Source organism: Folsomia candida, unplaced genomic scaffold (genome assembly GCF_002217175.1).
Source record: "Folsomia candida strain VU population unplaced genomic scaffold, ASM221717v1 Fcan01_Sc028, whole genome shotgun sequence".
NCBI lineage: Eukaryota > Metazoa > Arthropoda > Collembola > Entomobryomorpha > Isotomidae > Folsomia > Folsomia candida.
The window spans coordinates 473907-500392 of NW_019091220.1; the positions used below are offsets into that span (position 1 = coordinate 473907).

A 26486-nucleotide genomic window follows, 5' to 3' on the forward strand; every position below is an offset into this window, starting at 1 on the left:
CTTGTCTTGATATCATAACCTGGCTGGTTGGTTGAGTTTTACAATTTCTTAGATTAGCCGTGCCACCCCCACTGGTCATGTTTTGGAGAAGCGTGAGGAGGACGATATGGACACGGGTAACATGAATCTTTAAATCAGCCATTTAACTAGTCAGACGTATCAATTTATTAATCATACAAACATAGGCTCAATGCGCTTTCTACAACTACTATTGCTCATCCACTTCCTCCGGTTTAACAGTAATAATAACCTTAATACGGTACTCATGAGCAATCCACTGCATTAATAACTCAAGATCAGTTAAATATTATGCATCATAAAAAGCTGCCTCATCATCATAACTATAATCCTCAGCATGCTCCTCAGGATTCTCATAACTTTGTAGAGGAACATTGTGCATATCACTAATAATACGTCGTCTATTTACTAAAAACTTCGTGTCTAATCTACAATTAACATTAACAAAGTCTTGTCGAGTATCTGGTCGTGGTGCGTGCAAATAACTAACTATTGCTGATCCTAGAATCGTCATACACTCTGCTTTTTCCATGTCATCCTTGTCAGTCAATATACGACGTGGTTCAAATGTAAACTTGTGACCCCTCTCCTTACATACACAAATAAGAGTTTTCCCTGCGGCCTTATCAGAAAAGTGTTTTTTACTCCAATCGGTGGTGACTCCTCTGTATTCGAAATGATTGTTCGATTCCCGATATAGGACAATCTTTGACTCTTTGAAGGACTCTTCATTAAATGGGACACCAAATAAGTCAGAAAGACCAATTGACTCGAGGTCTTCATCTGACACGGATCCTTGTAGGGTAATTGTGATGCCCAGAGAGTGGAGTAGTGGTTCCAGTTGCAGATTAACGGGAAGTACGACACGGTCTGATATGTATTGGTAGGTCGTGTCATTCAAAGCCTTGAGGATATGGCAGAACTGCAAACCAAATGGGACACATTACACACCCGCACTAATTTATGTATGCAAATTCACAATTATAATGCACCTGAAGACAAGATATTTTCTCTACCGCTTCCTGGTAAGTAGTAAAAATCCAACTCTCTGTGACGACTGAAGGAACATTCGGCGAATATCCCTGTTTGTGCTGAAACCATAGTTTTTGTAGATACTTCCTCGTCTTTGCATCACTCCTCATTATCCACATGAACTTGGAACTGTACATGTCGGCAGGGGTGGTTTTCATTTTCTTCTTCGTTCTCATCATTGTTCTGAACACGCGATATTTCCAACACCACATGCACCTCAGTGTTGTAATGTATAAAACAGTGTGGAAATTCCACATCAATGTGATCTCCTTCCAGTCTAAAACAACCTGCGAACGAATGATAATTTTCACTATTAATTTAACTAGTCATTACAGTACACATGTCAACCTTACCTGGAGTCGTGCACAATAAAAAACGTTTGTTTGCGTTTCGTTTGACCTCTCCAGCATCAGAACTTGAGCACGGGTCAACTCAGGATACGAAGTGGCGAATAATTCTAATATTCGATCAGAGGCAGCCTGGTCAATTTGGTCGAGTGGTTCCACCTCCTCTTCAGTTTGCATTACGTGATGACTGTTGAAATAAGTAGAAATTTACATTCCCATCTTGAATGTTTTATTTTTTTCAATTCATGCAATTCATAAGTTAACAGTGAATTTATTTTGTTCCATATAGTCCAACAACATGGTAAAATAATTGTGGAAATTACTTACATCGGGAATGCCATTTTATCGCCTATCTTGTCATTCAAATAAATAAAATTGTCGTGTTTACAAAATTAAAATTCAGCTTTGTTTCCAAAACTGTCAAACTCAAATCCTAAACAGTCCGACGAACCAAATGTGGGTGAAGTGATATTGTGATCTGATTTATGTCATGTTTTATTTCATTTCAGATTTTCCCATGGACGAGTACTATCGTAATACTCTAGTTGACTTTGTATTATCGTAATTTGCTTATCATTTCACCTCAGCAATTTATTATTGCAGAGAATTGTGGAAACACTTACCGGCTAATTCAGAAGCCATGGAAGATGATCTCTCCTTACTACTCCAAAAAACAATACGGCGAAAACGTTACTTGCAAGTGGACATTTATTGTAAATATGTGAACAAATCCGTGTCATCCAAAAATATGATCGTATGTATATACATGGACTTCATTATTTACAGGGAGACACCAATTGTACGCCAGAATTTTCGTGCAGAAAGTTCGAGCTGCGTAAACTGGATGACGACTGCTCGACGGAATATGTCAAAGTTTCAGATGGCTTTGGCGGAGAGCAGAGTTTTTGCGGAAAGCAGACGTTCGAAAAACCAATCCGTGCCAGTCAAGGAACTCGAGATTTGTTTGTCGAATTTAAAAGTGCAGAAGATGCCAAATTCCCAGAAAAAACTGCAGGATTCTTTTGTGAAGCTAAATGCTCCAAGAATATTGGCGAGTTAATTGACCGTCGTACGCCAACATTGCAATTTTGAATGACAAGTTGAATTTTGTAGGCAATACTCAAGAAATCCCAGTAGTCAAACACAAGAAGGAAGATTCTCGCTGCGGTATGGAGAAAATATTGTTTGAATTTTTATACGGTCAATAAATGTGTGAATATAGTTTGCGGAATACAAAATAAGGACGATCGTATTGTCGGTGGGGAAGACGCCAAAATGGTAATTTTCTAAAAATAATGCAAGCAAAATTTTAGATTTGAAAATTATTAACAGAACGAATTCCCGTGGCAAACTGCCATCATTTTGGCTGGTACACGATCACCAATGTGCGGTGGAAGTGTAATCAACGACAGGTACTTAAACGCGATTGCAGTTATAAATATTTACTCATATAATTAACTTCAAGTTGGATTAAAATTAGCAATTAATTTTCCAAGGTTTATACTGACGGCTGCCCGTAAGTTTACACAAAATTAGCGTTCATTGAAAATTTAAATTACCATCAAACTTGTGTAGATTGTTTTGCACTACAACCAAAGAAAGTGAAAGCAGAAGCGATCGAAGTACTCATCCATGCTTGGCTGTTAGATCAGACGCTTAAAGGCAACTGGGCCGATAAGCCACTTGGGTCAGTACAACATTTTTGCTGAATTCACTTTAAAGTAGTTACATTTATATTTAAATTACATTTTTCGAAATAGAGAGCTCGGGTCAATTCAAAGCTCAGGATATAACTTGACAAAAGTTACAGATGAACAAGAACATAGCCAACGGTTTAAAGTAGCAGAAATCATTAATCATCCACTTTTCACTTCAAAGTAAGATAGAAAACAACCCAAATTAGAATACCTTCATTACCTGCTAATTATTCTGCAGGTACGATTACGATGTAAGTTTACTCCGACTTGAAAAGAAAATTGACCTCAGCGCAGCAGACGCCCCAACCCCCATTTGCTTGCCTGGACCAGGACAATATGAGCAAACTTTTGAAGCTGAAACCCCAACAGTGATTGGGTGGGGTATGCTATGCTTAAAATATATAAAATACACTAAAAATCTATAGTCAACATTTAATTTTCCTTATCAAGGCATGGCTGCTGACAATGCTGGTGGAACGACCCGTGTCCTCCAGAAACTGAAAGTGCCTGTCATCAACTTGAAAGTGTGTCAATCTTGGATGTCGTCCGTCCTAACTCAGAGGATGTTGTGTGCTGGATATGAAAATGGAGAAAAAGGTGCATAGTTTTCTTCTTTAATTTCTACCAATAATTTTAATTAATGAAAATTTCCTGTAATTTTAGATGCTTGCATGGTATGATTCAACCCGGTATAAAACATACTATTATAAAAGCTGTGTTATAATTTTAGTTTATTTTAAAACTTCTAGGGGGACTCTGGGGGTATGATTTTTAGATTCTACCTGACAAACTGAAGTTGTGCAAAATATTATTTACAAATTTCTAGGTCCACTGGGTTACCAACAACCAAACAAACAGTGGAAGCAGATTGGCGTCGTTTCATGGGGGGAAGGCTGCGCGAGGAAACATCGTCCCGGATATTACAGCAGGTGCGTAATATATTTATATTTAATTTTCAAAACCCTATTTCTAGAAATACTTTACTCTTTTCTTTGAATCCTTCTTTTCTGCAGATTAACAGAATTAATTCAGTGGGTCAATCACCATACATTGGACAACAGTGCGACATGGTGCAAAGATACAAAGGCATAAATTTCAATTTACTTTAGACAAGTCTAAAAAAATACTGAAACTGTTTATTAAACAACGATTCGTAATAAAATCAAAGGAAACTAAAAGTATCTTGCGTATTTGCAACTCCTCCAGGTCCAAATATAAGGGCTTGCAAAATGTTGGCGAAATTTGTTGGCCAATAATACCAATACATTGGGAAAGTCATTTCACCAACAGCCTCGTCAAAGTCTGGTATTCTCTGGAGCTATGAAAACGATGAGAACTATGAAAACATATTTACGTACGCATTCACATGAGTGTTAAAATACCTCATCAATCACCATCGACGAACCTATTGAAGCCATTGTCAGAGCATAACATGCCCAACAAGCTTGTAAAGGACAAATTATAAGGCCAACTTGTAACGACCGGTAAACTACACGGGTTCCGCCACATCTGCAAAACTTTTGTAAAAAAAAATGTGTAATGTTTAAAAATTTCCATCCAATTTGCATGCATTATGCATTCGTTTCGTAACCAACTTCTCGTTTAAAAACTGGTGAGGAGTGAACAATAAGCGAGACAGCTTGTAAAAGCTTTATGTGAAATGCGATCGGGAGATTTTTCCTGTTCAAAAGCCACACAATGAGATGAAGAACATCTTCCGATTTTGGATGAGAACTGAATGGAGAAAAGTAACAAGATCTGGAAATGTTAAAGATTGATTTTTCCAAAGGTTCCAAATCCTCGAGATCCACGGGATCCCTGGACAAATTGAGACAAATTAATTATTACAGTCTATGTACCAATATCATTTTTTTTACAATTTTGGCAACTGCTTCACTTCTTTCACAATCATATTCCTCTCGATTCTTATATCTTCCCAGTACAAATCACAAGGTCTGAGATCCAACGCATTTTTGGGTTCCGTTGGAGTTTCCTCTATTTTGTATCGTTCGATACCAATGCGATGACAAAATTCTTCAAAGACATTGTCAGGAACGGGATGTGGCAAATCTGAAAATAAAATTAAGTAAATTGTGGACAATGCTCTTGCCAAAATTAATACTAATTGCCTAGTTTTACCAGTGCGTAATGGTTCATAAACTTGCGGATGACCAGTTGCATTCCGCTGTAGCACTTTTCTTTCCCTTTCCCCACGAGCAATTTCCATGTTGGCGTACACCAAAGCAAATCCAGGATAACCCGGCCCAATTGTGGAAGCTATTTATAATTGAATTATTACTCTTAAATTGGTGGAAAATGCATAAAATATATGTAAATACATACGTCTGTGGGGCTCCGGGAATTTCACCCTCATTAATTTCAACTTCTTTTTCCCTTCATTAGTTCGAATTTCATGTCGTTTCTTTCGTTCTTCCAACTTTTGTCTGGGTGTAGTCTCCCAGGGAAATTTGACAAGTCGAGCTTTTCTCCTCTTCCTGTATTTCAATCTCTTTTGAACCCGACGACCGTATCGAATCCATTTTCCAACTAGCAGGCCAGGAATATGCATGTTGTTAATGAGAGAAAACACCCCTGATTTGGTGGTTAAATGACAAATCTGCTAACTGAAATCTTGTAGAAAGACAAAGAAATTCTACACAAGTCATTATGATTGGTTGTCATGAAAGGTCGATTAAAAAAATAAGTTGGACGGCTTGATAATTTTTGTATACTTTATTGCGCAACACTACAATAAAATATTTTGTTCACAACTTCTCATAATTGACAGATTGGGTGTAAACCCTTAAAACTTAAACACGACCGACAGGTACATATATGACTTTACGGAAAGGAAAAATAGAATAAAATTACGCATGATTGTACAATTAAAACCTTTGATAATCCAACTAAAATTTAAGTAAAGACGAAACAGTTAGACTGCTTTCACATCGCTAAATTTGCTTGTGTAATTGCAGCATGCATTATTATAAAACAGGTTTAGATAAGACTTTCTTCATTTGAATTGACAGCATGTCATCGACACTATTTCTATCCTCGAGTATATTACGAAATTCAATAGAGTCAGTAAGAATTGTATTGTTATTGTTATCATCCTCGGCTGTGAGGATTTCTGCGGCTGCTGATGTTTGACTATCCATTCTCACAAATTTGCCTGCATTTCCTTCTTTTATTTCTTCAACCAGAGTTTCGCAAATCCACAATGAGATAAGGAAGTAGGCGAAGCAAATCGTGTAGGCAAATACCGTTATCAAAGTTCTGGGAGGTTGGACCAGCAAATGCAAAGCTACTACGAAGATTAAAATTACTTGAAAAATGTTCCAACATTTTAGCATACTTTGGTCCCTCTGAAAACCATTTAGAATTTACAGTTAGTTCAATCTTGCGTTAAAATTTGGTTATTTTGTTTGACTGAAATTAGCTTAAAAATTCTTACTCGAGATGCTGCAAGTTTTAGCCCAACTGACATCGGGATCCATAAAATGAGTAAAACTAAAATAGGAAGAATTTATAAACGATAAATCCCAAGAAGAAATGGATGAGGATTTTTTGAACTTCACTTACAAAATAATTTCACTAATGACTGAATTAAATATTGTCCACGGGGGTCGTTAAGTAAGAATAATTCCAGATTGTCTGCTCCTTCAATTGAGAAGTAAATGTAAACCCCAAAAAGTGGTAAGCCTAACAGTGCCACGGCCTGTGTGTTACAAAAGAACGTATTTTATTTTAGCGAAATTTTGAGGAGTTAGCTCCCCAACATTTATCAAAATGCTTAAAATGCTTTAATTAACTATTTTGACTTACGATATTAATCCATGCGAGCGATTCCACTTCGAATTGGGCAAGTGATCGTGTCATTATTTACTTGATAGTGTGTGGTGGATAAAAAAAATGTGGCTAAAAACTGTGTTTACTGTAGTGAAAGCTTGGTTAAAATAGAAGAAGGCAGCAAATTTATTAAGATAAGTAATAAAACTCAACTAAACTAAACTACACTATCAATTCGCCTCCAAAGCTCAAATATGAATGAAGAACGAGAAGGCAAGTAACTAAGTTTGGAGAAAATTTGTGACGTGAAGCGATATGCAGTGTGGTGAACTATGAGGATTCATTAATTTGAATTGAATGTCCTTCAACAATAATTAAATTAAGTCCTTAAACTTGACCACGCACGAGGACAACAAATGCAAATCCAAAACCCAAATTCTATTTTCTTGTTCTGTTCCACAACTCAATTCCTTGTAATATTATTCTGCAATTTGTAAACTGTTGCTTCTGGACAGTTCATTATAGTCAAAGATAAAGATAAAGTATCAAAGATAAAGTTTTATGAAAAAGTGTCTCAAATTCCTAACTTACCCCAAACGTGTTGAAATGCATTGTCTCAGTTTGCCTCTTAAACATAATGATCAAAGGATATACTGCAACCTGCAACACCCTCCTATTATACGTTTAATTATTCCGTATGTTGACAGAAAGTTTATATTTCATTTTAGCAAATGATGATAAGTGCTTATCGAAAATATAAGATTTTGTTAGTTATTTTATTATTTTTCGGAATGTAAAATTTTAAGAACGAGGAAATTGAGACGGACGATATTGAAACAGTTTTAGAAGGAAAGAAACGTGGGGCATCGGAAGACGGATTGGCGCAATGTTGAATTTCGGTATAACGAAAGTACCACGCAAAAGTTCAAAGTAAAACGAGCGTTTAAAGTTTGTTAGTTTGTTGAATTGAACGTTAATTAATTAATTAAAAACTACTGTGAATTGTGAAATATAATACAAAGTGAAGATGTTGGCCGCATTAAAAGCGTACGGGAAGAATTCAGATAGTTCGGCCTCAGATTCTTCTGACGGTGAGTCTGAAGCTGCTGTTGCATCGGAAAAGAAAGTTGAAGAAGAACTTCCAGACTATTTAAAACCAATTGATCCTGAGCGTTCACTTGCGAGCCGGATGCAGATTGTGGCGGCACCGGATGTCATTGTTAATGTAATAATTTGAGTAATTTAATTAATTATAGATTACTGTTATTCAGAATTATAAGTTTGAAGTTGTTTATTTTTGTTACATGTTGTAAATTTATGGTTTACAGAGCAGCCTGGATCGCAGACGACATCTTGATCCTTTGGCCAAAGAACTTACGTATAATCCAAAATACGAAGAACTGTTTGCGCCAGTAAAGGGACCAGAACATCCCTTCAAGACAAACCAACAAAAGGCACACAAGAACACACTATCCGGCTATGTGGAGAAAGCTCATATGAATGAGTTTAATTTTGAAAACCAGAGAAGAACTTTCCACAGTTATGGTATGAAATTCATCCATGATTTAAACGTTATAATTTATATAATTAGTGATTTTAAAATCAGTTGGTCACATTTTTTTAAAATTGTTACAGGTTACGCTGTCGATCCGTCAGTCGATTTGACCATGGGCGCAACTCCAAAAGTAGTTGGCGTCGCTCCGGAAAATGCTTCTGCAGGAGAATTGAAGACTGTTTTTGAAACTATCAAAGCACGACCAAAGGATAAGAGAAAGAGATTAAGAAATGACAACCCAGAAGATGTTGAGGGATTTTTAGGACCCTGGGGTGCTTTTGAAAATCAGGAACATGTTTCGAAACCAACAGAGGTAATTATGAGAATTTCAAAATTGTGTATATTATTTTATTTCTTGATATTTATACTACTCAAACAATTTTTGTGTAATCAGGATGAATCAGCCGAATTGGAAGCAATTTTGGCTAAGAGGAAGAAGCGACAGAAGAATGTGGACGACAAACCGATGGAGGAAAAGAACATACTTCACATCAAGGATCCTGTGGTTAGCAAATTAACGATTTATTTTATACTTGCATTGAATTTTAAAACTTGCATTTCGCAAAATATTTAAATCTCGTATTATAATACAGGATTATCAAGGAAGGTCATTTATGTCTGCTCCTACGGATGTTGGAGTGAACCTAAAATCCAAGGAACCTCCAAACAAGTGTTTCATTCCCAAAAACCTTGTTCATACTTTTACTGGACATACGAAGGGGGTTGCAGCAATCCGATGGTTACCTCAAACTGCTCATCTTTTCTTATCGGCTGGACTCGACGGTCGTGTAAAGGTTGGTTGATATTATATTACTTCCTGCGTAATTTAACGTGTGCTGAATTTTATATACGTGTATCTGTTTAGTTGTGGGAAGTCTATGGACAAAGACGTTGTGTTCAAACTTATATTGGACATAAGCAAGCTGTCAGAGATATCACATTTAATAACGACGGGTCCAGATTTCTATCAGCAGGTGAGTATTACTAATTCTTCTCCATATAAGACCTAATTATTAAATGAAATACATAATTCCTTATGTATTGAAATGCAGCGTATGACCGGTACATCAAATTGTGGGATACGGAAAAAGGACAGTGCATTTCTAGATTCACCAATAAAAAGATTGCATATTGCGTCAAGTTTAACCCTGAAGAGGAGAAACAACATCTTTTTGTTGCTGGTACTTCCGATAAGAAAATTATTTGCGTAAGTTTTGCAGTTTATTATTTTTTGATTGATACAGAATAATTTACACTCTTTGTAATAATTTACACATTTGAATAATTTGGTTTCTTTCTTTATTTAGTGGGACACAAGAAGTGGGGAAGCCGTACAAGAATACGATAGACATTTAGGAGCTGTAAACACAATTACTTTTGTCGACGACAATCGTCGATTTGTGTCGACTTCAGATGATAAGTCTCTCCGAGTGTGGGAATGGGACATTCCAGTTGACATGAAGTATATCGCCGACCCAACAATGCACAGTATGCCTGGTAAGCAACTGTTCTTTTATGGATTTTTAAATGACAAATCATTGGAATTGGTAACATACATGCTAACTTATGAACTACTTTCTATTTTCAGCCGTAACCCTTAGTCCAAACCAGAAATGGCTGGCGTGTCAAAGTTTGGACAACAAGGTCGTGATATTCACTGCACTAAATCGTTTCAAACTTCATCGCAAGAAAACCTTCAAGGGACACATGGTGGCTGGATATGCGTGCCAATTAGACTTTTCTCCTGATATGAGGTGAGATCACAAGAATACATAATTGAATGAATCTACTTCAACTACAATGAAACTTCTAATTGCAGCTACCTGATTTCTGGAGATGGGGACGGAAAAGTATTTGTCTGGGATTGGAAAACAACTCGCGTCTTTGGAAAGTGGCAAGCTCATGACAAAGCGTGTATCGGCGTTTTATGGCATCCGCATGAAACTTCCAAAATCTTGTCCTGTGGATGGGACGGTAACATCAAACTTTGGGACTAGAAAAAATATCCCTACTTCATATTCGCCTTTGTTTTACATTTTAACACTTTCACAACTCTCACAAGTTATTTGTGTTTAATTTCGATATCTATTTAAAACAACTCTGCTCGTATTCGTAATCGATGACTTATGAAATAGTGTCAGATATTATAAATTGTTAGTTCTGGTTTATTTATGTATAATTATAATTTTTGTAATTGATAAGTGTATTAAAAATCCATGCAAAATGTTACTTTGACTTTTACTCCAATGCTTTATTCCAATCACGTCTAGTTCTCGGGGTAAATGGCTTTCGCTTCTTCACCGCCATATCATATCGATTGCTTTCGCAAACAAAAACACCAGTGAAAATATTTTTATAAAACTTTTTTTTCTGTTTCTGAATTAAGCCGTGATATTCGCATTTCTGGAACTTGTTGTATCTACAATTGTTAATTGGCTTACATTGATCCATAAATTACAAAATTACTTTACTTTTACTGCAAGAAAAGAATAAGTGAACTAATCCACCAGTTGCGCATATCAAAAATCAATCATCACATAAATTAATTAGTTACTAGTTATATCTACAACGTATTGCATTTTTCTAACGGTTTTAAGAGTGCACATCGTTTTGGTTATCGTCTCATAACCGTGGTGTTAATTCGCCACAACATCGCTGACACGCAACATGTCGTCGAAACCTGGAACGTCGTCGGGTTCTTCTGCCCCTGTAGGAAAAGAAGTTGAATTTCAGGAATTTTATACAGAGGTTAGCAGTACCTTTACTTTGGAATCTAATCTAACCATCAAACACTTTGACCTTTAATATAAATACAAAATACAAATGTTGACTAACTTTTTGAACATAATTTATTAGGTGAAACAAATAGAAAAGCGTGACTCGGTTCTCACTCCTGTACAGCAAATAGAACGACTTCTAAGGGCTGGATCCACCTATTTTAATTTGAACCCGTTTGAAGTTTTAAACGTCGACCCTGACCAACCACTTGATGAAATAAGAACAAAGTACAAGCGTTTATCCATATTGGTTCATCCTGATAAAAACATGGATGACAGGGAAAGGGCACAGTTAGCTTTCGAAGGTATAAAGACTCATGATATTTCACAGAAGTATCATTTAATAGTTGATAATTCATAAATATTTGACTTTGTTCTACAGCCGTCAACAAAGCTTGGAAGACGCTAGAAAATGAGGAAACTAGGCAAAAGTGTATGGATATTATAGAGGAGGCGAAAGCAAGAACTGATATTAATGTAACAGAATCATTATTATTGCTTCACATTTGCTTATTTATTATTTATGATTAATAATTTAACGGTGAAATTACTTAAATGCCAGGTACAAGAGAAGAAGAAAAAATTGAAAAAGGAAGGCAAATCTACAAGAGTTGAGGAAGATGATCCTGAAAAATTAAAGCATGCGGTTTATGTACTAACAATGAAATTATTTGCTGATTTAGAACGGAAGGTAACGAAGAAAGAAAGAAATGGTTTGAAGTTGGTTATAAAAAAATGTAATGAATTTTTCTAGAAACGAACTCAAGAACAGCGTGACATGGAAGACCGTAAGAGAAAGCGAGAAGATGAAATTGAGCAGGAAGAGAAATCAAAGTTTGAGAAGGAGTGGTTAAAAAATTATGAGGTAACATTTAATGTTATATATGTCGTTATTATGTACCAAATTTTCTGACTGACCTGCAATTAAAACATGATTTTTTGCAATGTAGGACTCAAGAGAAGGAAGAGTAGCATCCTGGAAAAATTTCCAGACAGGAGCCTCGAAAAAGAAGGAAAAGAAAGAACAAGCGGTAGATAAGCCTGCGAAAAAAATTAAAGTGTTTCGACCACCCAAACATAAACCGGAATCCAAATAAGTTGATTCCTAAGTAATAATGTAAATTTTAGTTTTAAGATGTAGATAAGTATTTGTCACCTGTTAAGAACAGGAAGTGTAACATGTCATTTATTTGTTATTTGTTTTATTGAATTACTGAAGTAGCGAAATAATGTGTATTGCAAAAATTTTGCAAACAATCGTAATTTCGATATATGTCTAGAAATCTGGTTTAGTTATTATTCTTCTATTTATTACCAAAATCTGAAATAAATTTTGTCAGAATCATGTTTTATTAAGTATCCAGTATATTTACATAAATAATAGTAACTTGTTCATTTTATACAATCATGGATTCGTTCTAAACAAAGCTACAATACATTAAAGTCAATGAAATAAAAAAAGGTGATTTAATAGGCCAACGACTCTAACATTGACCCTGGCACTCTCACACAGTTTTAATCTGGTTCGAACTGCATAAAAAACACAAACTGCATAAAAAACACAAACTGCGAACTACAGAATCTATGGAATAGTAGCGAGTTACATAACATTAACACCACCATGCAAAAAATAGTGACAAGTGAAAAGTTTAATTTTAGAAATCTTTGCATATATTCAATGAATGCTGGTAAAAGTTTCGTCTGCTCACTGAAATCGGTTTCGTTGTTGCCTCGACCTTCAATATATCGAGAAATCTCAAATCGTGGCCAAAAATCGCAAATCCTGCAGTTCCGATTAGACTTTGATCTCAAAGAAACCTTTTGTCATTTGTTCAATCATGCGAAACATGAATGTCTGCAAGAATCCTCATAAATATGATCCATTTATTTCTAACAAGGAAAAACTCATGTGATCAAATTAGTACTAGACAGTCCAGCATTCATCCAATTGCATGCATGCTAAATAGATTTACCGCATGACAAGAGATGCACGTAATAATTTCCAAACTAATAATGGTCCAGCAAAATTGCTGTTGCAAAAATTGTTGCAAAAACTTGTCTTCGGAAAGTCTGCAGAGATTTTCACCAATCATGATGATTTTGCAAAGAAGATTGCATTCAATTGTCCATGAATGTTTTTGCCTATAATTTCATCATGTCTTCAACGTGTCGCTTCGCTCTTATTATTTTATTCGATACCGTAGAATCCAACAATCAAATTAGCACAAGTGCACAAGTTGCGAAACAAGTTGTGTTGCAGTAGATCTTTGGCAAGGATGGAATATGCCAATAAACACCTAAATCTTAATATATTGAAAATTTTTAAAGTCCAAACAGCAATTAATTGCCAATAAGGAAACTCATTCGTTGTTGACAGTAAAATTAAACTTGATAACAAATACCACATACCTATCGTCTTGTTTAATGTATGGTTTTGTTTTCAAATTGCATACACTTCCACATACTTGCAGAGTTTGGTCATGAATGAGCATTTCTCTCGTTTAACAACATTCATTGAAGGAAGGCAGTTCAGTATTAGTACTCTGTTCTTTTGCATATTAGAGTCTTCAATACGTCTCTTGTTTGTTGAATGAATTCACAATACACAAAAGATTCGCAAGATTTTAAATCGGCCTACGGAGTGCTGAGACAAAATTGTGAATCGACTTTGAGATTCGGTTGCCAGTAGAGTAGGGAACTTTCCGTAAAATTACCAGTCTCACTCTTTACAATAATGATGGACGAAGAAAATTTGTCCCACGATAGCAGCAGCAGTGCAAGTGCTAAAACTTACAGAGATCTGGAAGATGACAAAAAGTGGAAACAGGTAAAAAAAAACAAATATTTATTTTGTTCCATTTTCACGTAATTTACTTTATTTTTATCAGATCCTCATCGCACTAGCAATTTCGTATATTTGCATATCTGGTGGAAACCTAATTGGTTATACTTCGTCAGCTATCCCATCTATTCGCACAGGAAGTTCGGTTCCGTTTCTCAGAATTTTGGAAAATGAAATTACAATGGAATCGAAAGACGTGTCCTTGACGGATGTGACTTATCGAATTCAAGAAATTGACAATATCTTGGAATCAACGGGGAGTGAGAAAGTTGAGACGACTCGTCTCAACAACTGCAACAAGGAGTTTGCAGAACTAACGGACTCGCAAGCGTCTTGGATTGGTGAGATACGCACACATTCTGTAAATGCTGAAATATTAACATAAAGTCTTGTGTATCTTATTTTCAGGTGGCTTAGGACCCCTGGGTGCATTTTTCGGGTCTTTACTAGCTCCAATTCCAATAAAAATTTTGGGGCCAAAGGGTGTGATACTAAAACTGGGGTCATACGTCTATGTCTTATCTTGGTTCATCACAGCTTTAGCTCCAAATCTGAGCTATATTTACATCTCACGATTTTTGGGTAACATACATATTTAATACGCTTAAATATGCAGCTTATATCTTTATCTGTACATTAAAGCTAATTGTTTACACTTATCGCAGGTGGACTGGCTATGGGCACAACATTTTCCGCCGTGCCAATTTATATTGTTGAAACTGCCTCGTTGAAATTACGTGGTCCACTTGGAACGCTATCCCAGTTTCTGTTTACTATCGGTGTCCTCATGAGTTTCGTCTTTGGCTACTTTTTGGACTTTAGGACGTCAGCCCTCGTCTCTGGTCTAGTTGTCCTTCCAAACTTTATAATTTTGCCCTTCATTCCAGAATCCCCAACCTGGCTCCTTTCCAAAAAGAAGATTGGAGAAGCGGAATGCGCTTTTCGAAAAATTCGAGGATTTTCAATGGAGGAATTTCAACAACTCTCTCATCATCGGATCTCATTGGATGATGATGTTGATTCTGCCAGTAATTATTCTGCCAAGCAAAGAAGCAGTAAAAGTTTACTCCGATCGCCAAAAGAAGTCAGGAGCATTTTCGTGGTCATGTTCCTCTGCATATTTCAACAGTTGACCGGAATCAACGCGGTCAATTTTTATACCGTTACAATTTTTGAGATTGCTGCGGGTGGCAACTCATTCTTGGATGGACATTCCTCCGCTATTTTGGTAGCTTTGGTCTTTTGTCTGGCAAATGTTTGTAGCTACCTTTTGATAGAAAGATTGGGAAGAAAGTGTCTCCTAATCGTTTCCACCACGTTCATATCTCTGTCCGCATTTTCACTGGGGACCTATTTCTACTTGTTGGAGACTGAATATGACACCAGCTCCTTGTCATTTGTCCCACTGGCATCTTTGGTCACATTTGTTCTCGCTTTCTCCATCGGATATGGTCCATTGCTTTACGTAATTGTGGCCGAAGTGCTGTCCAGCAGGGTGAGATCTGTCGTGACCCCGGTGGCAGTGGGGGTAAATTGGCTTTGTGTATTTTTAGTGGCCAAAACATTTCCTGGTCTACTTCAGGCACTCCAGGCGTATGGAGCATTTTGGATGTACGGTAGCTTTTCAGTTGTTTCCTTATTATTCACAATTGCCTTTGTTCCTGAGACTAAAGGCAAATCTGAAAAGCAGATTCAGGATTTCTTTGTAAATAATAATAAATCCGTTCCATCAACAGTTGCAGCTTGAACAGCAGTAAAGCACATTACCTAAAAATATTATAATAAACTTATTAAGTTTACTGAGTAATTTTTGCACGCGTCGTCCTATTCATACATAAACAAGTAACAATAACAAAACAATAACAATGCATTTTATAATATTTATACAATTCCTGTATAATAAATTTGTTTGTAATTCTTTCATACGTTCATTTCGATGACTATTTTGTAATTATATTTTGATGCTAATTTCAAATGATTCTCATTTTGTTAAGTGAATGCAGTGTATAATGACGCAAACCAAATAAACATATAAGTGCTTAAAAGTACATGGTACACAGTGGTGTGCATGTGTTATTATCTTCTGCATCTGGAATTTAACCCCAGCTTTACTTTTACAACGACTTATTCGCAAAACAATGTTCGAATGGACACGAAAACGACTAGGAACAGTGCAAAATTGTTGACTTGATAATGCACACGCGAGCACAGGATACCGGGTTAAACTCGAGTTCATTCCCTGGCTGCGTGAACTGCTTTCATTGCAAAAAATTAGCACCTTTGCTATTTTTAAAACATGCGAACATTTTTATGTGAGACTTGCGTCGTGTATTGATGATACTATTGCAATTTGGTGTTAAAAACACTTGAGCATTTATATAAAGAACAAATGGCAATACAACTTTATAGATGTCTACTCACAGAACTGGATATGTTGCAATTTCTCTAGTTCATAACTGGCATTAACTGGTTCAAGTGCACTAAATTTTGTAATATCCAGACACAATTTTCTAGAAACTGTCTGACTCACGTTCGTTCTTTTATCGGCTTCCGGTTTAAGTAGGAAACAAATTTGTGCATGACGAATTATAGTCGATCGTACAAAACTGCACTTTTTAAGATCAGTTCCTTCTGGAAATTGGGTGTCATCGTTGCACGACTGTTTTGACCTGCAAATTTAACTTGCGTAGTTATACCATAATTTTTAAAATCAGTTAAACATAAAATCCTCTAAGAACTGGTATATACAAAAATAGAGCTTCCGTTATTGAAGTGCATGCGTCAAACTAAAATGGTTCGTCTTTACTTCAAAGATCATTAACAACATTTGAGTCACCTAATTTGAAATAGATTCTCATTTTGTCAGATCTAATTTAATTCTGACGTCTTTACCCTTACGTAGACAACCGTTATCGTACATAACACAATCTTGTCCGTCAGGTTATTGGGTACGTAGTGTCTTATCCCAAGAAATATAATTATTGCTCTACTGGACAGTACAGGGTACAAATAATGATGTATCGCATATTTAAATAATTGGATATGAAAGCATTGTGATAATTTATTCAACCACGGCATCAAAAACTTTATAATTAAATCATGCAAAGTCAGCAAGAATAATGATTATAAGGATTTGCTCTTGAAATAGTTATGCAAGTAGACGTGAGTAAAGACTTTTGGACATCTATATAAAAGAGCAAACATTTTATGCATGCATTCTTGAACTTAAGACAAGATTGGCACAAGGCAAAAGTGTGAGACGAGGTTAGGACATCAGTCTTTGTTCTACAAGATCAGTAATTTATAAATACATATCTTATACATTGTGAAAATAAAAAATGGTGTCAATGGAGTTTGAAAATGAAAACTTTCTGGGGAGAGGGAAAAAGCAATCCGAGTCCCACTGGTCACAGGTTGATATTTTTTTTAATTTCAAAATTATAGTCTTTTCACAATAATTAAAATAAATATTTCAGGTATTTTCCGTTTTCTCTGTGTCATACCTCTGCATATCTTGTGGGAACTTTCTTGGTTACACATCATCCGCGGTACCGTCAATAATTGAAGATACTGACACATTTTCAGAAATATCACATCATGAAATTTCTTGGATTGGTAAGTTTTACTAAACGCATAAAACGTGTACAAAAAAACCCATCTAACTTTGGACACTACATAAAATCATGTCAGGTGGACTTGTTCCTTTGGGTGCAATGGCTGGTTCACTTTTCGCGTTGATGCCGCTGGCCAAGCTGGGTGCACGAAGAACTATTTTTTTATTTGGCTCACCTGCATTGATTTTTTCATGGATAATTATCGGTTGTGCGAATTCTGTGCATATGATTTTTGTGGGACGATTTTTAGGTGAATAGTTAATTTCATTCATTCGAGTACGTACAGTATTTTTCCATGCTCATTTGTCTGACGTGAAAATTGCAGGTGGTGTAGGTACTGGAATCGTAATTGCATGTGCGCCTCTGTATGTCTTGGAAGTTGCATCAGTCAGCATTCGAGGACGGTTGGGAATCCTTCCACAGGTAATTATGTAATTGAATCAAATTGCTAATCAAGTCATGAATAGTCATAGACCATGTTCCTGCATTAATTGCTCTAATTAAATATTCTGTTAATTAATGATTATCCAAATCAAGAGATGAAGTAACAAATAATTGCAAATTCATGTTTCATAGTTTCTGATGATCTTGGGAATTTTGACATCCTACATTTTTGGGAGTTTCCTCAACTGGAGATATTTGTCCCTTGCTTGTGGTTTGATTTCTCTGCCGAGTGTGATCCTACTCATTTTTACTCCAGATTCGCCAAATTGGTTGGTGTCGAAATCTTGTGATGATAAGGCATTACGAGTACTACAGAATTTACATGGAACGAATAATGCAGCCCTGCTCCTACAAGACCTTCAAGATAAATTTGTCCAGAGGCTGTCACAATCTAACAAAATCGGTGGGGCTAGAAAATCTATGATTAATTCTGGCATGATAAAAGCATCGGCCGTCGCATTGGGGATAATCTCATTTCAACAGTTGACAGGTGGGTTTTAAAAAATTTTGGAGTTTTTAACCTGGCCCAGAGCTTATTTTGATCATCATGCGTCCAAGTCACGCTAGCTGATGAACCAGTGAAAAGGGTGACCCATACTGGTTTTAAAAATAAGAATAAACCAATTTTGGAAAGTTGTGTTTATTTTAATTTTTTTCTGCTTTTTCAAAATTTTGTGAAATTGAACTTTAATTTATTGGGTTTATGTAAATTATTACTAGGCATCAACGGAGTCACATTTTACGCCGTCACCATATTTCGAGAATCTTCAGGAAACGGCGAAATGGACGCTCATTTCCCCTCAATAATTTTAGCCTCTACTCAATTAATTGCTTCATTCATCTCGACCCTACTCGTGGAACGATACGGGAGGAAAATACTGCTGACCATTTCTTCCATCCTGATCACAATTGCTGGGGGTTGTCTGGGATCATTTTTCTATTTCTTTAGTACCTCATCGCCCGAATATCTGTGCTGGATACCTTTAGCTCTACTAATTTTATTCGCGTTTGGATTTGCAATCGGATTTGGTCCAGTCGCATGGATTTTAATTGCAGAAATTTTACCACAAGAAACCCGACACATAATGAACCCATTGATAATAGCGTATAATTGGTTTTGTGTTTTCCTCGTTACAAAATCATTTCCTTTACTCTTGCTTGAAATTAAGATTTACGGAATATTTTGGCTGTATGCAACAATTGCTTTTCTTGGACTACTTTTTGTCACAATTTTCGTTCCTGAAACTAAAGGGAAAACGTCTGAACAAATTAAAAATTGTTTTGAAAAACAATCATCAGTGATAAACAATAATAATGATCACTTTAACGAGCTTAAAGTAATTCTATCAAATGGTAATAATTAAATTATGGAATTAGTTAGTTGGTAAAAAATATACAGTGTTCTTACTTATTATAAAAATAGTTATTTATGCAAAAATAAATTTATCTTCAACCAGAAGTAGCAAAATTTACTTGTCCGTATCTTGTCCCGAGTCAATAAAAGAATCGAACCCAAGATCACTCGTCGCCGTTGCTGTCGTCGTCGGCGCTTTAAATGAACTGCTCAATTTATTGCTGCGTTTCGCCGATTTATCATTTCTTCTAAACGGATCTGGAACGTACCCATTAAAATCTAGATTCAAATCGAAATTTCCATCGTCGGAGAATTTCTTCTCATCGGACGGTTTCGACTGCGTGTCGTCGGATGAGAGTGGAAGTGCGTCAAGTAAAATTGGCGTTGCTAAATACGTGTCTTCACTTTGTTGTGGTCGTTTAGAGTTTCGAATGTAATTGGCAACGTCGTCGACGCCAAGAGAAGAGGCAGCAACGTTATTATTGTTATTATGATCTTTATTTTTGTGGTCGCGATTAGTGGATGCGACGGGAACGTAATTTGAGTATTCAGTGTTTGGATAAGGTCCCGAGTAGCCGTACTCTGTAATACATACAATAATGAGAAACCCACAAGTTTAGCTTTCTGATCTTTAGGTATAGGTTTTGATTGTGTTATGTTTTTTCATGCTGAAATCATCGACCGGAACTGGTATAAAAAGTTAAGGAGTGCATTTCTTATCTAATTTTGAGAATAATAATACAACAAAAAAATAGTTGAGACGATGCATGAAGTGCATCCTAAATTACTGCATTGGTTTTGTGGTCGATGAGACAATTCTTTGCCATGCTCAATAAGTAATGACAAATGACGATTTTGACCACCTACATAAATAGAACTAACACGTCACTTTGTCAATTGGAAACATTTTAGCCAGAATTAGAATTATTATTGTGGATGCTGCACTTTCTCCGTTTAGGTTTTAATATAGATAAAATATTCAAACCTTCTTGATTCTGGGGATCATTGTATTCAGCGTGTCCTGATTCATTTTCTCCACCAGGATAGCCATTATTATTGCCCTTTTTGTTACCGTAACTGGTCATCTCGTAGAAAGCGTGTTTGTACTTCATTCCTTTAAGGGCAGGCGATGATTCATAGCCTCCTAAAATTTCGGTAACAGACTCGTAATTAGAATTAAAATAGGCGTACATTAAAAATTGACTGATTGAAACTCGCCCCCTGTATCATGGCCGTATCCACCACCACCTTTGTGACCCCCACTATGACCGTATCCGCCGCCCTTATGACCTCCCCCTTCATGGCCGTAACCCCCACCCTTGTGGCCTCCCCCACCATGACCGTATCCCTTCATCTCGTACCCACCACCCTTATGACCTCCTCCTCCATGACCGTAACCCTTCATTTCGTAGCCACCCCCTTTATGACCTCCTTTTTCATGTCCGTACCCACCACCCTTGTGACCTCCTCCACCATGACCGTACCCCTTCATCTCATATCCACCCCCCTTTTCATGTCCGTAGCCTCCTCCTTTGTGGCCATGTCCACCTGACCAAGGTTCAAAATGATTGTAATTTTAAATTCACAGATATCACTGATAAGATGTAAATAATTCTCACCTCCGTGCCCTCCACCTTTGTGACCCTGTTGCCAGCCCCATCCCCAACCTTAGAAGAAAAACACCTTACTCATTATCACTACACAAAGGACAATATGAATGAAGCTTGCATGTCTCGTCCTTACCTTTGTGGGGCTGTTTTTTATAGTAGTGATGATACTCTGTCATTAAAAGCAAGGACGTTAAGCATTATAGTCACATGCATATTTAATCATAAGAGGAAGTCATAATAATAAAACTTAACAATTAAAACATTGCTACTAGGAAATTATTCACCTCAACGTAAGAACAATATAAAATTACATATATGGTAAATGTATGTATGTCATCAACCCTATCTACTGCATGTACTAAATGATGGCATTATACTATTTTTGGATATGAAGTTATTAAAATCATGCAAGATTAAATACATTCTAATTTGGTCGATGTCCGGCTTAAATTAATTTTCTCTCTAGCCTCCTCCTCTTCATAAAACAAAATATTTAATAATGCATTTTTAAATGAGATTGAGGTACCAGATTCCAAAAGCAATCTGTCTGAATGCATTTATTTGTTTCCTTTTCACACATCTGCCTCCTTGATTGATGGTACATGCCCACATTTCAAGTATTTTTGTATGCAACTGAAAGTGTGCATCCTCTCATAATGAGTAATAATAATAACTTTCTTTGATCACTTTAAGTGGGTGCTATACGTGTACAACGAAAGAATTAACGAGCACTGACCATTACACATTATTGTGCACAATTACTCAGCAATTAAATAAAATGTTTGTGAACCACAGCAATTTATCACAATTTACAATATTACGAAACAAGTCTTACCAACTTTCCGATGGCAAGAATTAACCGGCTTTAAAAATATTAGCAGAGTTACGATACTAATACCAGTGACTAGAGCCTGGAAATATGCAAAATTTTCACCAATTATGTAACCAATTTTTTTAATGCAGCTTAATTAGTTAGATAACTCACAATTACTCCAACAGGTGATGACGATAAACGTAATCGAATCATGTTGATTTCTTATTTCTTTTTCGAAAAAAAAACTCGCTGTCAGACTACGTTTTTTTTCGGAGTCACAAACGGATTCCGATTTTAAGAATGCGAAAACTAATAACAGACTAAATTCGAACCATCCACGCGATAAGTCTACTTCTTGATTTGATCACAATCGTTTCCACGTTTCACAGCGTCACCAATGAATAGCGTGCTCTGAATTCTTCGGAAATCCCAACTCCTTTTTTAGCGGTCGACATATTCATGAAGCATAAACTCCAAATTTATTGCAAATTCGTAGAACCGAAACCACTTATGTAAGCAGCACCACTTTAATTTAGTCAGCCGTGAACAATTATTTAATAAATAATTGACCGTTCGAAACTTGTAAAATCTACCTTAAAAAATATACGATTTGATTAATTAAAACCAACTTCTTGCTGTGAACAACCTGCGCCTTGCATGACTTTAAACTGTCGCAAGTCGCCTGTCTCCACAATAACTGATTTCGATTTTCCTTTTCATCACACCCTTTTATAGAATTGTTCCCTTCTTGGTTTAACTCAATGGTTTAAGTGAACAACAAGTGGCAGCATGTTAAGTTCCGCCGCATCACACGTCTCCTTGTGTGATGATAAACCAAGAGTTTTCTATTCAAGGGACCAAATCGAAGTGGTTTACGAGCTTACTGTTATACTGCTAATGGATTTTGGGAAGCCAATTTATCCACCAAATCAGATTACGTATTATTGTGCAAAATGATTCAACTTTTGCAGGATTTTCAATGTATACATAAAATTGCACGTGTGCATACATTTGTGCAATTTTAATGTCAGATTAAAAATGTGTTTCATCGATAATATCGGAATTCGCATCAAGGAAAATCTTGTTCCTAGTTGAACAAAAACAATCTGGGAATTTCACTTCCGAAATTAAATAAAAAAAGCGTAGCAGTTCAATTATGCAGTATTATGTGGTACACATAATACTGATAATGTTCGTTTCGTTTAACACTTGATTCTGCCAGGACAGGATGATGAGCCACAAATTAAGAATCTATGTCACAAATTTGAAACTAATCATCCATAAAATTTGATGGAAATAGGGTAGAAAATTAAAACATCATTCATGACTTAATTTTGTCCATCATTTAGTTTTTTTTCCTTTGCACCAACACAATTTCATACACGTTTATCCATTAGAGCTAAATTAATTTTGGTCTTTGGTGTCTGATTATGACATAAGATTACACAAATAAGTTGAAACCCTTCATTGGACACTTTGTCGTCATCATAAGAGAGAACAGAACAATTATCCTATTTCACAACTACTATGTAAATTTTACTAATTGTTATTAATAGCTCGATTCTTATATGCATGCATACATATTCCCATCATAATTAGTACATGCCACATCTGTCTTTGTCATCATTTATCACGAAACGCCAAAATGGTCCGCCGACCAAGCCAGCAACCTCAAAAACCTCCTCTCAATTATCCGATTACGCGACGATGTCAAGAAGAAAGCATTGTATTTTATCCAAGACTTTGTCATTCCAATGACAAGTTGGACATGGTCATTTCTTATCATTGTTATTGCTCACATAGATATTCCTTTAGACGTAACTCCAATCTCATCCATATTACAAACGCACAAACAATTAATACCGCATAATATCGTGTATATGATAAAATTTCAATCATTACGACTCCCTACCAACAAACCAACTTCGAAACGACCACTTTTCGAATCGGTATGTGAGCAATAGTTTCCGCTTTTACTTTCCTTTTCGCATCATTTTTTGTCGCTACTCACTCGATGCAGGAGTTATTTAATACGCTGTTGTTACTGTAATTGACAGAGTTAAAATTGGTTCGGTTGATGTCCTGAGGAACTGCATCAATTTTAATAATGAGTGCAGGCGATATACATAGATGTTACTTTTTTCTTTGTACATAGGTAAGTAGTGGCAGTTGGCAGCAGTAGGTAGCGAATAATAGGACTAAATACTACTCAAGTAGTAGTAATAAAGTGAATAATAAACTACTTGTTTTTGCTGAGACTTTGCAAGACGCTGCATGAAATGAATGAAGGGATGATGTGTTCCTATACTAATGCAGCTTTAATAAAGTGAGATACAAAAGATACAAAAAATAAAATGTACATTATCACGAACACTCCACACGAAAATTCACTACATGCTTACAAATACACATGTAGTACGAATATGTAAGTACGACATTTTTAGATGCAGCAATGCATCGCATGGCGCATTGTTAATGTGTCAAATGTAAATTACATGCTTGTTTGGTCATGCTGTCAACTGTTCTAAAATAATGTAATGAAATGTGACATTTACAATTTAAAAGATTTTATTGAGCGCATGAGGAAAACTTGATTTGACAAAAATAAAATCAGACTAGGTGCAAAAAGTATATAACCAATTTCTAAACTTTTAAATGAAATGTTCCGTTTTTCAATGAAAATTTTATATAAATTGAATATCGTTGATGAGCTCTTATTCTTCTTATCAGGGCAGCAGCAGGAACTCAATAATAAGCAGGAGACGTCAATAAATTTGTTTATTCACAAATAATAAGGAACAACATTATACATAAGTCACACTGTTTTCATGATGAACGATCATTCTTTTTGCGAACGAAAAGTAGAATTTTTCGTGTTGTCCACTAATTTGCTAAATCGTCAAAAGTATATAGTTCAATGTTGGAATGGAGCTTATTTTCAATTTGAAAATTCAAGGTGCATTTTGAAAAGTGAGAAATTGCATTTATGTACTTTTTATTACTGAGAAGAAGCCGAGTTGATGAATGATTATGCAGTTCTATATAAAACACAGAAAAAAATAAGAACATGTTTCTTTTCTTCATTCACGTGGTTGAGCATTAATAAAGTGATCTATTTATAAAATAAAGAGATCAGGTCACTGGGAGGAATGTCAAATTGTGACAAATTCAGATCATGAATGACGTTAAAAAATTGCAAACAGAGCAAGATCTTGTTGTGAAGAAAAAAGCGGTGAAAAAAACATTCCAGACAGATTTACAGCGCATTTATGTTCGCACATATGTGCATGCAAAGTAAATAAAATGAAACATTAAACGTCACAGTGCATTTAATTTTACAACTACGACACAAATTCAAAAACAGACAGGAAAGATTTGAACTTTAGTCTTAATTTTTAATTTAAAATAATTTAGCCAGCACTTTTTTGTAAAATGGTGGACGTTTCTTGCCCTTGCTGACAAATTTCTTTTGACAAAGTAACAAACGCACATTATATTTATGCTTATGCACTGACATTGAAGTAATTCAGGGGTAATGGACACTAAATTAATAGCTTAATGCCATCATCGTTAAGAAATCAATATTAAGTAATTGCATACTTATTTATTAATTTTCTTACACAAAGTTCAGTTTACATCATCGATCACGAACGATGTAAACTTGTTATCAGAAATATCAGGCGAGCATCATATATGAAACTACATAAATATCTAAATGAAAAACAAAGATATTGAATAAACAACAAGAATGAAATAATAAATAACTATGTTGGAATATCATCAATGGTGACGAAGATGAGCTCATCCTCCTTCATTTCCACAGAGCATCCGTAAATTCCAGTTTATTTAATGGTCATAAAATTAGAATTACACAGTTCTAAAATGAGTTTAATGGTTGGAATGTCCATCATCCGTGAGCAGTTAAAAAAATGAACTGCTTGCTGCTGCTGTGACTTGAGACCTCATGATGATCACTGCGTTAGAAGATCGCATCTTCTTAATTAGTAATGTCACCCCCACCGACATGACCACCATTACAATTCATTATTAATAATCCTGGAGAATTTTCTGGACTGTTTGCTTTGCCTTAAATATATTGTAATGTGAGAGGCTGATGAATATGACACGGTTGACATCCATAAAATCCAGCCATCCATTCCTTCCCTCATACGTCTTAGATTGACTCTAGCCCTGCTGTGAGATCATGATCACGACGGATGCAGCATACGCTCAGCAAGTCTTATTAAAGTGGGTGAAGTTTGCTTACATCGCTGCTCTTGATACTATAAACACTAATTAAATGCCGTCATTTCCATAAAACATGACCTGATAAGTTACGTTTACAGTAGTGCCGAACGTATACAAGCTCGCTAATAAAAAAAACCATCTGTGCAAAATGATATAAGTTCTGTCGGATCGTAGACTTGGATCATTCGCAAAAGTATTTTCGGACGGAACAAGTTGTGCAAATTTCAGTCGTTTCATTTCCCAACGCAAAGTTATACAATGAGGACGACAATTATTTTGTGTTTGGCTATCGCCGCTTTGGTAAGTCTAATTGCAAAGATAATTCTCATACACATTCCTGATTTA

At 35.9% G+C, this 26486-nt stretch overlaps 8 protein-coding genes across 8 annotated transcripts; 5 read left to right on the forward strand and 3 right to left on the reverse strand.

Annotated features, from left to right (window-relative positions):
* Positions 1 to 141: 141 nt before the first annotated feature.
* On the reverse strand, positions 142 to 1857 carry LOC110859920. The gene is made up of 4 exons (XM_022108954.2): positions 1725 to 1857; positions 1404 to 1584; positions 1011 to 1337; positions 142 to 940 (listed from the first exon to the last, which is right to left on the reverse strand). Exons 1-4 carry the CDS (start codon positions 1736 to 1738, stop codon positions 308 to 310), a joined length of 1155 nt encoding a protein of 384 aa, XP_021964646.1. The 5' UTR covers positions 1739 to 1857; the 3' UTR covers positions 142 to 307.
* Positions 1811 to 4272, forward strand: LOC110859961 (brain-specific serine protease 4). The gene is made up of 15 exons (XM_035859934.1): positions 1811 to 1930; positions 2001 to 2110; positions 2184 to 2448; positions 2511 to 2564; positions 2620 to 2675; positions 2730 to 2809; positions 2894 to 2913; positions 2973 to 3084; positions 3158 to 3274; positions 3333 to 3475; positions 3545 to 3691; positions 3758 to 3768; positions 3844 to 3856; positions 3921 to 4023; positions 4108 to 4272. Exons 1-15 carry the CDS (start codon positions 1888 to 1890, stop codon positions 4184 to 4186), a joined length of 1353 nt encoding a protein of 450 aa, XP_035715827.1. The 5' UTR covers positions 1811 to 1887; the 3' UTR covers positions 4187 to 4272.
* LOC110859922 lies at positions 4211 to 7160 on the reverse strand. The gene is made up of 9 exons (XM_022108955.2): positions 6920 to 7160; positions 6677 to 6812; positions 6549 to 6604; positions 5438 to 6459; positions 5234 to 5371; positions 4972 to 5164; positions 4690 to 4912; positions 4477 to 4611; positions 4211 to 4412 (listed from the first exon to the last, which is right to left on the reverse strand). Exons 4-9 carry the CDS (start codon positions 5661 to 5663, stop codon positions 4257 to 4259), a joined length of 1071 nt encoding a protein of 356 aa, XP_021964647.2. The 5' UTR covers positions 5664 to 6459; positions 6549 to 6604; positions 6677 to 6812; positions 6920 to 7160; the 3' UTR covers positions 4211 to 4256.
* Positions 7161 to 7765: 605 nt separating this feature from the next.
* On the forward strand, positions 7766 to 10667 carry LOC110859762 (pre-mRNA-processing factor 17). The gene is made up of 10 exons (XM_022108747.2): positions 7766 to 8108; positions 8212 to 8428; positions 8519 to 8751; positions 8833 to 8943; positions 9032 to 9232; positions 9304 to 9412; positions 9491 to 9645; positions 9746 to 9935; positions 10027 to 10192; positions 10258 to 10667. Exons 1-10 carry the CDS (start codon positions 7911 to 7913, stop codon positions 10433 to 10435), a joined length of 1758 nt encoding a protein of 585 aa, XP_021964439.1. The 5' UTR covers positions 7766 to 7910; the 3' UTR covers positions 10436 to 10667.
* Positions 10668 to 10768: 101 nt separating this feature from the next.
* On the forward strand, positions 10769 to 12581 carry LOC110859798 (dnaJ homolog subfamily C member 8). The gene is made up of 6 exons (XM_022108792.2): positions 10769 to 11186; positions 11295 to 11520; positions 11598 to 11692; positions 11778 to 11906; positions 11970 to 12080; positions 12166 to 12581. The coding sequence occupies exons 1-6, from the start codon at positions 11106 to 11108 to the stop codon at positions 12310 to 12312; spliced, it is 789 nt and encodes a 262-aa protein (XP_021964484.1). The 5' UTR covers positions 10769 to 11105; the 3' UTR covers positions 12313 to 12581.
* Positions 12582 to 13904: 1323 nt separating this feature from the next.
* LOC110859962 (facilitated trehalose transporter Tret1) lies at positions 13905 to 16105 on the forward strand. The gene is made up of 4 exons (XM_022109003.2): positions 13905 to 14042; positions 14104 to 14398; positions 14466 to 14639; positions 14723 to 16105. Exons 1-4 carry the CDS (start codon positions 13950 to 13952, stop codon positions 15802 to 15804), a joined length of 1644 nt encoding a protein of 547 aa, XP_021964695.1. The 5' UTR covers positions 13905 to 13949; the 3' UTR covers positions 15805 to 16105.
* A 413-nt stretch (positions 16106 to 16518) lies between these two features.
* Positions 16519 to 19636, forward strand: LOC110859834 (facilitated trehalose transporter Tret1). The gene is made up of 6 exons (XM_022108835.2): positions 16519 to 17470; positions 17534 to 17672; positions 17748 to 17921; positions 17997 to 18094; positions 18248 to 18605; positions 18836 to 19636. Exons 1-6 carry the CDS (start codon positions 17396 to 17398, stop codon positions 19477 to 19479), a joined length of 1488 nt encoding a protein of 495 aa, XP_021964527.1. The 5' UTR covers positions 16519 to 17395; the 3' UTR covers positions 19480 to 19636.
* LOC110859963 (keratin, type I cytoskeletal 10-like) lies at positions 19501 to 22603 on the reverse strand. The gene is made up of 7 exons (XM_022109004.2): positions 22065 to 22603; positions 21915 to 21990; positions 21213 to 21248; positions 21089 to 21136; positions 20688 to 21017; positions 20455 to 20613; positions 19501 to 20051 (listed from the first exon to the last, which is right to left on the reverse strand). The coding sequence occupies exons 1-7, from the start codon at positions 22104 to 22106 to the stop codon at positions 19585 to 19587; spliced, it is 1158 nt and encodes a 385-aa protein (XP_021964696.2). The 5' UTR covers positions 22107 to 22603; the 3' UTR covers positions 19501 to 19584.
* Between the last annotated feature and the right edge of the window lie 3883 nt (positions 22604 to 26486).